At 31.1% G+C, this 14,151-nt stretch overlaps 1 protein-coding gene across 1 annotated transcript; it reads right to left on the bottom strand.

Moving 5' to 3' along the window:
- Positions 1 to 249: 249 nt before the first annotated feature.
- On the bottom strand, positions 250 to 6,469 carry LOC136234829 (glutamate decarboxylase). The gene is given in 10 exon segments (XM_066024314.1): positions 250 to 651; positions 2,130 to 2,186; positions 2,303 to 2,526; positions 2,612 to 2,630; positions 2,633 to 2,825; positions 2,910 to 2,993; positions 2,996 to 3,629; positions 4,111 to 4,329; positions 4,937 to 5,109; positions 5,839 to 6,469. Coding segments are annotated over 5 exon segments (462 nt in total). The 5' UTR covers positions 3,122 to 3,629; positions 4,111 to 4,329; positions 4,937 to 5,109; positions 5,839 to 6,469; the 3' UTR covers positions 250 to 651; positions 2,130 to 2,186; positions 2,303 to 2,486.
- Between the last annotated feature and the right edge of the window lie 7,682 nt (positions 6,470 to 14,151).

The following is a 14,151-nucleotide window of genomic DNA, read 5'->3' on the forward strand; positions in this document are numbered from 1 at the left end:
TTATTCACTATTGCAACTTTTTTATTTAACATTTTTTTTTTGGAAGCAACTCTTTTCTAATTGCAATATATTTTTTTATTTACGATATTCGAAGCAACATTTTTTCTTTTGCATTGTAACACTTTCATATACCACCTCAATATATGTAACAAATTATTTAACCCATGCAACATAAAAAAAAAGCCATTTTTAATTAAAATGTGAACAATTTCCTTAATTATATAGTACTGTAATAGATCAATACACGAACAATAAAATTTAACATTGTCATATGATAAAAAAAAAAATTTAAAAGGATGATACCATTTCTTCATTTGAAGCACTATTGTTAGAAGAGACTACAATATTGTCATTTTCACTTGACATGCCACCGTAAATTTCTTCCATACTCTGAGATTGGAATTAGCGTCTCCCAATTTGTTCATCATCCGCAATATTTTTTGGTTCATTTTCTCATCTATTTTCTCTTAAAGTTGGTATCTTATCTTTGTTGTCAATTCCTCTACATAGGAGTCAGAAATGTTCCTGATTGACTGTTCCTTCGATTTTCTAAGGACTGTCCGCTTGTTAACAAACCAAAAGGATTTGTATGCTGTGTCACCATAAGTTTCAGCTTTTGACGGTTCCTCTTAATTTTGGCATTTCAAATTGCTAGCACAAGAAAAAAAAAGAAAAAAACATAATGATATAGAAGAAATAATATAAGCTGCAAAATATAATATGTTTAGCTTTATATGTGAATACAAATTAATAAATGAATAAATAATGTTAACTTCATTTTATTTGACCAAGTGAACCCATAAAAATCAGCCCAATTAATAAAGCAAACAAAGGACTAGCTATAAAAGAAAAATTTAAATATATATTTAGCTTTTCCATATCTTAAAATTTAGACTTCCTGTTTTTTTATATAGACTTAAAAGTCATCTTGTGCAACAATATATGTATGCGAAAGTTCACTTGTTCTGTGACTTTTCTTATATGGACTCTAATGCCTTCAAATTCATTAGACTCATAGCTATGATCAAGCTGTTGATCAACACACATTTTGTATAGAACGTTTTTTTGTTCCTATCTATATGTATCATATACAAAAGAAAAGATGCTAATATTCAAAACATTTCCCTCAATCTGCTTTATATCTTATAAACTTTCAAATATTATTTACGGTTATACTAAACTTACTGTTGTCCTCTGATGATATGACACAAGCAAAATGGTGCTAAATAACTAACCTTTCTCAAAGACTTTAAATTATAAATATATCTTCCTAATAACATTTTCTTAATTTTTGGACTAACATCTTGAGATTTTAACTTTCTTATTCTAATCCTAATATAGAGGGTTTATGAAGATTGGTTGTCAATGAAAATCTTGGCTGAAAGCAGGAAAAAAATAACTCAGTGCAGAAAATAATTGGCAATAATGACCTTAGTGTTTCTACATACTAGAGTGAACCCAAGTGAAGGCAGGATAAAATTATAAGGGGACTACAATTTTAAAGGGGGTTACAGGCTAGGCTGAAAGCGAACCAGAGATTCGAATGAGAGTTATAATCCTTCACCGACAATACTAAAATGTATTTTTAGACTGGTTAGGAGTCAAGGCCCCTCGTAATCATAGTGTCGAGGGGCCCTTGCCTACAAAAGCTTATGAGTTGGACTTAATAACTCCGCCCAAAAAATAATTAGCCTAGTTAAAATGTTACACATACTCTAGAGCTCATGTTAAAATGGAGCAAGAAGCACATGTTAAACATTGCTCATACTAAAAATACATAATTTTACTTTTCAAATTATCACAATAACAAATAATCCATCACTTGAAAACAAAGTCAAATAAATAAATTAAGAAAATAATGTCGTGCCAAATAATTCATCCTAGTGCCTAATTATGACAATGAATTACATTAGTGGATTGGGAAATTGGAAATCTAATATATGACATTAACATTTGCATTACCACCACAACCTTTATTTTTATTTATTTATTTCAAGTCCATATTTGAGATAATTATTACTTGTCCTAGAACAATACAAAACTCAAGGCTTAAGATTAGCAAATTTTTCACAAAAGCAATTAATTAACTTAATTGGAAAAGAAAAAGAGAATTTATTTCACATGCTCACCTCTAAAGCATGAGTAGCAGTAGCAAGATCTTCTTTAGCCTTATATTTGTAATTGCACTAGACCAAGATAAACTTAATCATAAGAACAAGAATTACAGCTTAATAATTTCAAATTACTAACAGTAATTATGATTTTATCATTTAGGGCTAGTAAAAATGGTAAATATGTGTACCTTTGGAGAAGTTGTTAGTGAAGGTGGGTTGATCAGCACCAAGTTAATTAATGTGGAAGATAAGCTCTTCAGGCAAGTCCTCTTTATTTCTCCAAATGACCCCAACCGATTTCAGCATAAAGAAGTCCATATTTGTGTCCACTTACATTAATACTCTTCACTAATGGTAATCTAAACTCCTGCTCTAGTTCTGGATTGCATCCATATGGATTGGAGTATCCCATCTACACAAATCAATTTCATCTCTAATTAATTCAAAATCATGATCTCTAGTTTAAACCTACCTCAATAGAGAAAAAAAGTAGGTACCCTGTTTCCTTGTTCTTGTCAAGTAAAGATCATTCAATTTCTTGACATCTTCAAATTCAACATTAAAAGTGAAGCCCAGAACAGCTGCTACACAAATTATATTTTCATCCACCAGTTCCACGGCCTTTTCAGGGTCCATCATATAGTAACCCTCACTTAGCTTCACTTCTTTCAGCTCCATCTCAAAGTACCTGGCAAATTTCTCCCAACATACCTTGATATATAAAATTATATATGTCAATTGAAGGAAGCTTTTAATTCCAGAATATATATTGGAGGAAGGTTAGGTTATAGTTACCTGAACATTAGCACCAGTTACAATGTTAGGAGAATCAGTGGATTTTCCTTGAGCTTTTCTTTTGTTCTTCCACTTTCTCTTAAAAATGCTAATCGAGCAACCATTCTAGCCTTTGAGGATCCCACTATTCCTACTCCAACTGCTGCTTCTGATTCCTTAAGTGGTGCATTGAATAGATGTGTTATCATGTTTACACACCTATTCTCTTTCATTTTAACATATATAACAAATCGGCATTTTACAGATATATGAGCCTTGATCAATTATAATTCCACATGTCCTTAGTTGTACATGTCAAACTCACCTAAAATAGTATTACTTATTTAATCTGTCTCAAATTACATTTTGTAATGCAAACAAAATGAAACTTCCCTGATAATCAGAGGCTAAATGTGCATAATTATCATTAATACATGACTCAATGTATTAAATTGCAAATTCGGAGATTTAAACAAAAAAAAAAAAAACTGGATAAGGATGCATATATCTATATATAAGGTGGAAGAGAAAGAATGCATTCAATTCAGTAGTGACAGGATACTCATCCGTGTCAACATCATTCTTGTTGATGGAAGATGTGATATGCTTATCACATCAGGTTCCATTCAAGTGGTTACAAATGAAGCCAAGTTGAGCTTTATATTTCCATCCAACATAAGATCATCATTTATGATCTGGTATGCTGCACCCTTTGGTATTGAATTTGCTGGCATCCTGAACCTGCACTTTGAACCAATATTTTCATGGCATCAATTATGCACCAAGTTCATGGAATTTGGTCACTTTAACTTTACAAGAAATCAATCACCTCTAACAGTTGAAATAAAGATATTTAACCTAATCAAACATCAAACAGTAATTAATTTCGCACTCAATTCTTTCCCCAACTCATGCGTATATACCACATTGAATCCCTAAAAATCACCACCACAACCAAAGTTTTATTCAAAGAAACTGAAAATCACCATCACCACAAACAAAGTTTATCAAGCAGTTAATAACAATTTAGGTGGATTATATCTCTCATTAGGATAAAACCTTAAAACTAAGAATCGTGTAATACCAGTTGCCATTAAAACTCTAATGGAAGAACAATCTCGAATAACCATAGATAAATTTAACCCTAAATTTGACATGATTTACCTATCAGATCAATAGAGAAGAGAACAATAAAATAAATGAGAAATTTAAAAAGCCTTACCAAACTGACCACCGTAGGAGAGCAGAGAAAGTGAGACAGCACAGACTGAGCGTACGAGACCAATGGCGTTGATTTCTAAGAGGAGACCGATAGCAACTACTGTTGAAAGGAGATCGGTGACTGAGTTTCTTTGATTCGAGAACGATGACAATGAATCCTTTTTCCCAAAGAGATCGATGCTTGTGTTTGGTTAAGTGGGGAAATAATATTGATGTATCGCTGCCCAAAGAGATCCATGGCGATAAGTTCTTTTTCTTTTTTGATAAGTGGGGAAATAATAAAAGCAGGGGGAAATAAATTAGGAGTCTCCCTCCAAAACAAAAATTTCCCACCCTAAAAATTTATTCTTTTATATGTTTATTTTTTCTTAATTCTTTGATGCAAAACGACGTAGTTTTGCATCTGAGAATTAAAACAAGCTTATTAATTACAGGAATCTTGCAAATTTCTCGTATCAACTTCAACACTTCATAGAAGTGTTGCCAGATATGAAAGTTAAATAAGTTTTATATATCAATTACAACACTTATAAATAGTGTTGCAATAGATCATATTTAATCATATAAATTGCAACACATATGCGGCAACACATTTATTTTGTATTGTTATAGACCATCTATGGGGTAGTGTAGAAAACGCAAATCAAGTTTTGCCTTTTCAAATCAAATAATCTTCATTTGTATTTGTATTTATATAAAAAGAGTAAATTGAAGTAAAATTTCTACTAAATACGTTAGTTTATACAATAACAAGGATAAAAATAACATTTCCTATTATATTAACCATACCAAAGAGATATTAAGTGCAAGTTTATCCTTTTGATTACCTTGGATATCCCATGGCTCAATTTTTTAAAGATCAATGTCACTGATCACATCTAAATCAAATTTGTGTAAGTTAATTTTCCTCTTGAGGTAATAACCTACAAGTTCTTCCTTAGTTGGATGAAACCTAAATCCTGATGGTACACAATACTCTAAATCCGTTGATGAATTAATCCTGAAACCACAAAAAAGAAAAGAAAATAAATGAATAAATAGTAAGAGGAGAGAAATGATTTTATCACTTCAGGATTAAATAAATATAAATGAATCCATTAATTTAGCTTAGTAAATAATAGAAAAGAAAAGCTTAAAGGCTCCTTTTAGCATGGGACTAAATTCAAAAGAAAGTCTCATATATGACTCTTCACTATATTGAAGTTCCATATAATAGCTATCTTAGCTGCTATTATAGTTATAGTCATTGTTGACATAAAAAATATCCAATCCCTCATCAACTAAGATCATAGAAATTGGGTGATCATAATTACTTGGATCCTCAAAATGAAAATGGTGTTGGAATCACCAAAAGAAAGTTTCAGGGGATAGACAACGGACTGGAATTACCAAAAGAAAGTGCTATTTCATAATAGACAAATACTATCCTTATTTACCAAGCATGCATTTCAGTGATATGAACTAATATATGAATGCAAATAAAAACAACTTTCTCTGTTTGGCTACATGAGAAGCATCTAAATACTAAATCTGAACAATACATCCTCTAAAATTAAAGCTCAATGTCAAAAGCAAAAATGGGTTGCTCTAACTTAATTATGACCAATTAGAATTTTAACTTTAACATCTATTTGAGGATCATGCTATAAATAACTTAATGAAGCAAAATAAACAAAAATAGCAAACTAACACATTCAGAGTAAGAACGCACAGTGAATTTATCCGTTACCAGAATTTGAACTCAAGAAGGCGGCGAATGAAAGGCTTGAACTCATCTGAATCCTTTGTTGGCAAAGAAGCCCCATCCATAAATTACTACGTTTTTATTTCTCCTTTCGTCTCTTCCGAATGTGAGAGTGAGGGTTTTTACAAAGTTTGATCGGTTATTTTCCGTCTTCGGTGATTCTCTGAAGGTGTTTGTTCGGGTGCGACAGGTGATTCTGGTTCGTTTCTCTAACGGCTCTTGATCCAGTGCGACAGTTGATCGGAAGGCCGAGCTTCTCGAATCGGTGTTGCAGTAGAGCGGCAGTAGGTGTTTCTGGGTTCCGGTGTTGAAAGTGATTGACAGTTGGAGGTAAACAAAATCTGCAGTATCTACTTCGTCTTTGTTTCCTTCTGTGAGTCAAGCGGTGATAGTGTGGTTGGCGGCTAGGGTTAAGTTGTGAGAAAGGGGATTCTGTGTGTTCCTTTGATTAGTTGGGTGCTGGAGTCAGGGATGCGGTGTGAGGTAGAAAGTAAGAATGGCTGTTTTCAACGCAAACCGGAGAAAGGAGGAGAAAGTTGCTAATATCTAGGTTGCGCAAAGGAGAGAAAGAGAAAGGGGGAGAACAATAGGAACGGTTCATATTTAAACCGATGCTAATTACTGAGTCATTAGCTTCGGTGACCGTTCAAATCGTACGTCATTTTTAAAAATTACATTTAGAGTTGGTTTTTTTAAAAAACCAACCCCAATGCTCTAATTATTTGAGACGGTTTTTTAAATAACCGACCCCAATTATCTATACCCACGGTTTTGCAAACAACCATAGGTAATAAGGCGTGGCCATAGGCCATTTCTGTACTAGTGATCAACTGTAGAACGAGTTCTCTTCTTATGTGACCTTTAAGAAGATGTTGCAGTGGTACTCTCTTTTGATGTAGGCACATCATCATACATAGACAAATCCTCAAGCGGACTACTTTCATCCAAATCTATGGCCTCATCCATATTAATATTAGAGAAAGATTTTGCAAAGGCACCAGTGGCAATATCCCTCCCAACAACAATTGCCATCTCATCATAAATGGCAATTTTTTTGTTCAAAAATTTAGCATGACCTGAATGTGCCTGTATAACATATAAGAGATAACATTATATATTACTTTATTCGAAATAATAAATAACAAAAAAACATAGAACATTAAATTAGTTTATTACCGCAACTTCCTCATCGTACACGTGTTGCTCAGCAGTTATCATCTTCATGTTCTCATCCCATCCAAATCCACTCTTACTTTTCAGTGCAATAATAATCTTCCAATCTTTTTTTATAGTTCTCAAGTGATTTTCAACATGGTCAGGTTGACAAGCAATAGCCATTTTTTCACTTATTTCATTTGGAACACGAGCAAAGGAGGAAGGCTTAAATGTGGAAGATGGTTTGTTCCCTTTCATTGCCTCATCGAAGCTGCTTTCCTTTGCCCTTTGCTTCTTTTTGTGAAGCACTCATTATAAACTAAAAATAACTATTCACAAATGACAGCAATTATACCAATAAAGTTGTAAAATAAAGAAAACAATGCATTAAAAATACACATATTTAGACCAGTACACATTAAACTTTAAAAATATTAAGACACAAATCCATAAAGTACATTAGTACACAATAATCATTCATCCATCATAAACTAATTGTTTATTGCAGTATAATTGTTCCACATAGAGTTTGCTATCACATCTCTTTTTGTTGCCCATGCCCTATTTTCATGCATCTCTTCTCTTTGACTCAATTGAGATCTTTGAGTTGTTGGTTCACTTGTGTTGTTCACTTGATACCCTAGAAAAAATGATGTTAATCATGAAATCAAATCAGAGAACAATTATAATAAATCAAATCAGAGAACCGACATCAGCAAGAACAATTATGTTAATCATGAAATTGTTGGGAATCGAAACATGAAACGAAATGGAAGCTTACCTTTTCAAGATTTGAAAGTGGAAGATAGGAAGATAGAAAGTGGAAGATCGGAGATTCGGATTCCGTTCGTCACAAAGGCCTGAGAGATGAAAAGGTCGAGCGGTAAGGTTTTTGTTTCTTACCTGAGAGATGAGATTGGGAGAGAACGATGAAGAGATATGAACAAAAAAAACCCCAAAAAATAAATTACCTGATCGGCGATAAAGGAGAAAAAGGAGACCGGCAATGAGAGAACGATGAAGAGACGTTCCATGTTTTGGAAAGATGACGTTACGTGTTTTGGAAAATGTTTTACCCTTCTCAAAAGGGTAAAACATTTTCCCTTGTTTCTTCCTTAATTTTTCCATTGACTGACAACTTATTTTCCGTTGACTTATTTTCCTGCCCAAACAAACACTGGAAAATTGGGAAAATATTTTCCTGCAGGATATTTTCCCACAAACAAACGGGGCCTAAGAGTTTTTTTTTTGGTAAGAAGGGAAGAAAAAAAACAAACAAACAAAAACCTAACCCCGGATCAGTCTAGGAAGACTGACCCCAATCCTATCCTCAAGAAGAGAAGGTAACAAAAAAGAAGGAGGAACGGAAAGGGTAGAAACACCTAACATCCCCCCATGCCCAGCAGCTGCCAAGCGATCCGCCACGCGGTTTTGCTCCCTATAAATATGGGAGAAGGTAAGAGAATCGAAGGCAGGACGAAGCCTCAAGATGGCTTTAATGAGATTCTGACTCCTAAGACAAACAGCCTGTCTATCCGAAATCCTGTTGATAGCCTCCAAATTGTCAGACTCCACCGAAAGTCTATTAACACCCATGCGAATGGCGAGTTTAATGCCATTTAAAGGATTGTTATAAGGATGTCGATATTGATAAATGTTGAAGTTAATGGAAGGAAACATTAGAATTTGTGGTCTTATGATGATTATGAGGAATCATGGTTTCGGAAGGAAATTAAGATAGATTAGAGAATATGAATTTTGAGGACGAAATATTTTAAGGTGGGGAGAATTGTCACGTCCGTGTCTAAATTTCTAGAATTTATACCTTGGTATTAATATATATTATAATTATTAGGCGTGTGATATTAATTTGGTGCTATGGGAAAAGTTTGGAGTTAATTTGATGTTTTTATGTGTAAATTAAAAGTTAAAATAATTTGTAAAAGATTATAGAAAGATGGAGGATCAAACATGATATTTGCCAATCTTTTCTCCAGAGTATATCAAATTGATATACTCGATGATCATCATCATCAATTTTATTTCTTTTTCTTTTTCTTTTTCTTTCATCTTCTTCATCAATTTTCTCTAAACCGTTTCTCCACCGTTTCTTTGATTTACAGAAATTCGACCGTCCGAATCACTCGAAATTGAAACCATAGCATCCTTATACATAGTTCTAAGTCCTAACCGAAGATTTTTTGAGTTTCGGCAGTGTTTGGCGGGAAACTTCTTAGACAGAATTTAGCGGCGAATCGATCGGGTGTATTTTGTTCCCAACCATATGACTCCTAGGTTATTGGGTTACTAACCACATTAGTAACTAATATATCTTTGATTATTAATCCTAACCATATTGCCTACTAGCTTTGAACAACATGAGTGACTCATCCAATTATTCTCAGCTAGTTTAAGTCGTAACCTTATATTTATGAAAACGATTTTCGATAATTCAGGTGTTACCATAAGACCCCGAGCTTGAGTGACTCAACAACCCAAAGGCCCCCCAGTATTGCCGGTTGAAATATAATATTGGAAGGCAACTATTTTATAACTTACTTATTGACTTAACTTTTAATAAGTGAGAGATTTTATTTTAAGTCTCATAATCTAACCTATTCTTGATTTGCTTTAGCATACATCAGATGTCACGTCCGTATCCAAAATTTCTAGTCATTACCTTAATATTAAATTGTATTTTAAATATGTTTAGATAGTCCATTAGTTATCTATATTTTATAAATTAAAACATTGAAGTTGTATTAATAGCAAAATATAATTGTAGAGTATATAAGTAAGGTTTATAAAATAATATGTATAATAAGAGTATTTTTGAAATAAAAAAAATTAAGAATTTTATGGGGAGTAAATAATAATCAATTGTTATAACTATTATTATATATTTATAATTATTATAAACATTTTGAAATTTTAGTATACGTGTCCTACATTTGGAAAAATTATGCATCCATTATATTATATATGGACAAATGTAGAACAAGTGTCAAGTTATTTAATAATGTGTCAATCTAAATGACTTAGGTGTTAACATGTCAACTAAAAGATAAATGTAATTATATTTAGGTAAGACATGTGTATTTAACCCATCTTTATAATAATAATAATAATATATATGAATCCATAAAGGGGTCTCATTTGAGGGGGGAAGCATATGAAGAGGAAAAAGGAAAAAAAATGCTTTTAAGTTTATATATTAAATTTTGGATTAAGGGGTTTTTTGGAGGAAAAACGTTTTGGGTCGTTAATGGATCATGGTTAATTTTCGGTGACCCACGACGATATTTTGGATCAGTTGTCAACGGATTATACTGACGAATTTTCGGTGACCCACGACGATATTTCGGTAACTGTATTTTAGATTCAAATTATTTAAAAAAAAAATGTTCTAGGTATGATTTTAGTTTGGTTATGATAGTTTCGTTAAATTTCAACAAGTTTATGAATAGTGATTTATTAAGTCAATAGGTTATTAAAGAAACTATCAAATTTAGACAATTACATATTAAAATAGATGATCAATTAGAGGTTTATCTTTCTTTCACGGAAAGAATTTAATAGACGATTAATTAGAAGTTTCGGTCACAGAAAATATAATAATAATAATAATAATAAAATTTGTATGGATAGACTCGTAGCAGTGTCACAAGTCTAACTGAACCTTCGGTCGTAGTTAACGATATCAGTTTAATTTACACGTCACAATTTTGGTGAAAAACGAGAATAGTCGGATAAAAGTGCTTGGTGTAAATTTTAGTTTTAAGTTGTTCGGTTATTATTTAAGTGATTTTAAATTGTGGGGGTAAAATAAGTTATAAGTTAGAAGGATTAATACCGATATTTGTGAAATAGAATCTAATCATTTGAATATAAAATTAGTAGGATAAATTTTAATATAAAGTTAGGATGGATATACTCTTAATAGTTTAACGTGGTTTAACGAGTCTACTAGTAATTCGGTTTAGAATTTTTGTTTCGGTGATTGAAAGTAGTCTGATAAGAATATTTACTTTTAACGATAATAAATTTTATCAATACAATATTTAGAGTTATTTAATTCTTGAAGTTCGATTAAATTATGAATCGATGATTTTATACGAATTCTTAACAATTTTAGTTATATTAAAAGATTATTTATTTTAACGATTGCGATTATTTTTGCGAAAATAGTTATTTGAAGTCAAATGGTTTATGATTATGGAATAAAATGAATGTTTGATTGTGAAAAGAGACTTGAGCATATTGTGATTTTATGACTTTTATATCCATCTAGAGTGATCCGAATTGGTGGTTTTGATATTTGAAGACCATGTTCAGTCAGGAACATGTCCTGTGTACACAATCTAAAGACCTAGTCAGGTATTGGCAGCGAAGTGTTGGGTAAGACCAATACGGGATTAGGTAAGGTTAAAGAGACGTCTCGACTATGTGGTTATTGAATTGATATCTGTGGTTATGGATTGATACATAAGGGGAGAAACTCTAGGATGGATATAAGGATATAAGGTTTTATGTTTTCGGTTATGAATTGATTATTATATAAGGTTTTAAGTTTGATTAATTACGAGTTTGATTGATTACGAGTTTGATTGATAAAGTGTTTATTTGATTACGGATTTGGTTTGATAAAACGTTTGATTAATGACGAATCGGTTTGATAAAATATTTGATTGGTTTTGAGTTGTTTTGATAAAATGCCGATATAACGATATCTATCAATAATTATCTATGATTTGCTTTGGTTTGCATAATGTGATTTTAAGGTTTTTTTTTAGCTTAAGTTTTATATTGTCGAATCGATAAAGTATTCGCATATATATAATAAATAAGGTTTTTAAGCTTAAGTTTTATATTGTCAAATCGATAAAGTATTCACGTATATATAATAAATAAATTACGATGGTCTGAATAAGCGTTTCGGTCTATTTTGAAATTAAGTTAAGCTATTAGAAAATTAAATTAAGCTTTGAACGGGTTAATCAACGAGTCGTCAAATCGTAGATCGGGATATTAAATATATGGCGAATAGTAGTAGCGTTTAAACGAAATTATATAGCAATAAAGTGAAGTCTATTGAATTCATCAACGTATCAATTAATTAAGAGAACTACCTAAAATAGGTAGAACTACGTGGCTTTGATTCTCGATTTAAATATTCCAAGGTATTCGGGATACGTAGGAAGCTTGATAGAATTATCAAGTCCAAGCCAAATAATTAACAAAACTTTAGGTAGTCCAAATAAATATTTATATTTTAGAATATAGGTTCGGGTTTCAGGCTGTTCGAAGTTCGTTATCCTATATTCCGTTCATACCCGATGTCGTTTAGGGTCGGGTGTGACATCAGACACATACAATTTACATTGATAGTTATGGACATATTATATAAATTATTCCGTTGAGCCAGAAACGGAATAAAAAGGTCAAACCTAGGGAAATACTAACTATTACATATTTCTCTTTAGGTCCTGTCTTCTACATGGCGCCTTAGAAATTACATCAATATTAATTTATATACTACTAAAGAATACTTCAACTAATTTGAAAGGAATTAGATGAGAAGAGAAATTACAATAGAGAGTAGATAAGGCAGGACACGCATGTCCTATTTTCCAAAAAATACCAAAAGACTAAATAGAGGGTCCAAATATGTCCATAACTCTAAACATACAAAGACTCAATTAAATAAACTTAATTGGTTGATTATATAACCTGTTTATGTAATATTTTAGTTAATCAAATTAACCCTTAAATTAATTTTACTATCAATTTAGTCTTTTACTTAACTTTTATATCAAATTAACCTTTAATTAAATTTTGTATCATTTATATTTTATTCTAATTAAAATACATCAAATATAAACTTAATTAGACATTCAAAATATAGCTATACAAAATATTGATTAGTTGTGTTCAATTATTTTACCAAAATTATTTACCGTGTTTAATTCAACCGTATCAAATACAAATAACTAAACATCAAATAACTTTGCAAAACCAATTCCAAAACACAAAACTTCTAAGACGAGAGATTATAAATTATTGTGTTTAATCATTTTACCAAAACCGTTTAACGTGATCAACTAATACATCAAACATGATTATCAAGCACAAAAACCGGTTTGCAAATCAAATTAAAACACACATCCCTACCAAAAATAAATAAATTAAAACACACATAATTACCATATACTTTTATTAATTATAACAATTATATATCAATAAACTTATATGGGTCGTTTCGTTGTTTCTAAAATTTTAATTTTGTATCAATGAAATAGTTCGTCGAATTAACCGTATCAAAATATCTTTAATTAGACAACTAAATTCAATCTCTATAATTTTAAATATTGACAACGATTAAATCATGTGGATTAATTAATTCTATATATATAAGTTTTAGTTTTCTTAAAAACAAAATAATTTTTAAAAAACTCAGAAAATAAAAATAGGGTCAATTACATGAATATCATAATTAAGTACAAAATTACAACTAAGTTATATCACCAAACTTAATTCTTAATACGTCATTATTTTCTATATATTATGATTTTACATCATAATTTAAAAATTCTAGACTCCAAGTCATAAATCCTAAATCCTATAAAATATATTCTAGACTTCTAATTTATAAATTCTAATCTTTAAATATATTAAAAGTACTGATTTTAACTAGTTTGACATAATCCAAAATTATGACTTGACATGGTTGTAAATAGTTTCTAAAACATGAATTTCTGTGTAATTTTCCCATAAAAATAAACGCGACGGGATGAAAACCGGGTTCATCCCCGATATGGATCGCATCCGTACTGATGGGTCGCATTGCTGCCAAAATGGACAACAATCGCGACCCAACAAATTATATATATATATATATATATATAAAAACAAATTTATATTTATATATAACTCTTTCTAAATATATATCAATAATTAATCGATTCTAGCCGTTTCGTTTCAATCGTTAACAAAATCAAAAATTTCAAAGATTAATCTAATTAACTCTTTTAACGATTCAAACGGTTAAACCCTTAATCCACAAAACACATATATCTCATATACAACCATCGTTTTAATCAACCATTTAATTCTACAAACCCTTGTTAACTAACCGAATCATAA

Source organism: Euphorbia lathyris, chromosome 7 (genome assembly GCF_963576675.1).
Source record: "Euphorbia lathyris chromosome 7, ddEupLath1.1, whole genome shotgun sequence".
Taxonomy (NCBI): domain Eukaryota; kingdom Viridiplantae; phylum Streptophyta; class Magnoliopsida; order Malpighiales; family Euphorbiaceae; genus Euphorbia; species Euphorbia lathyris.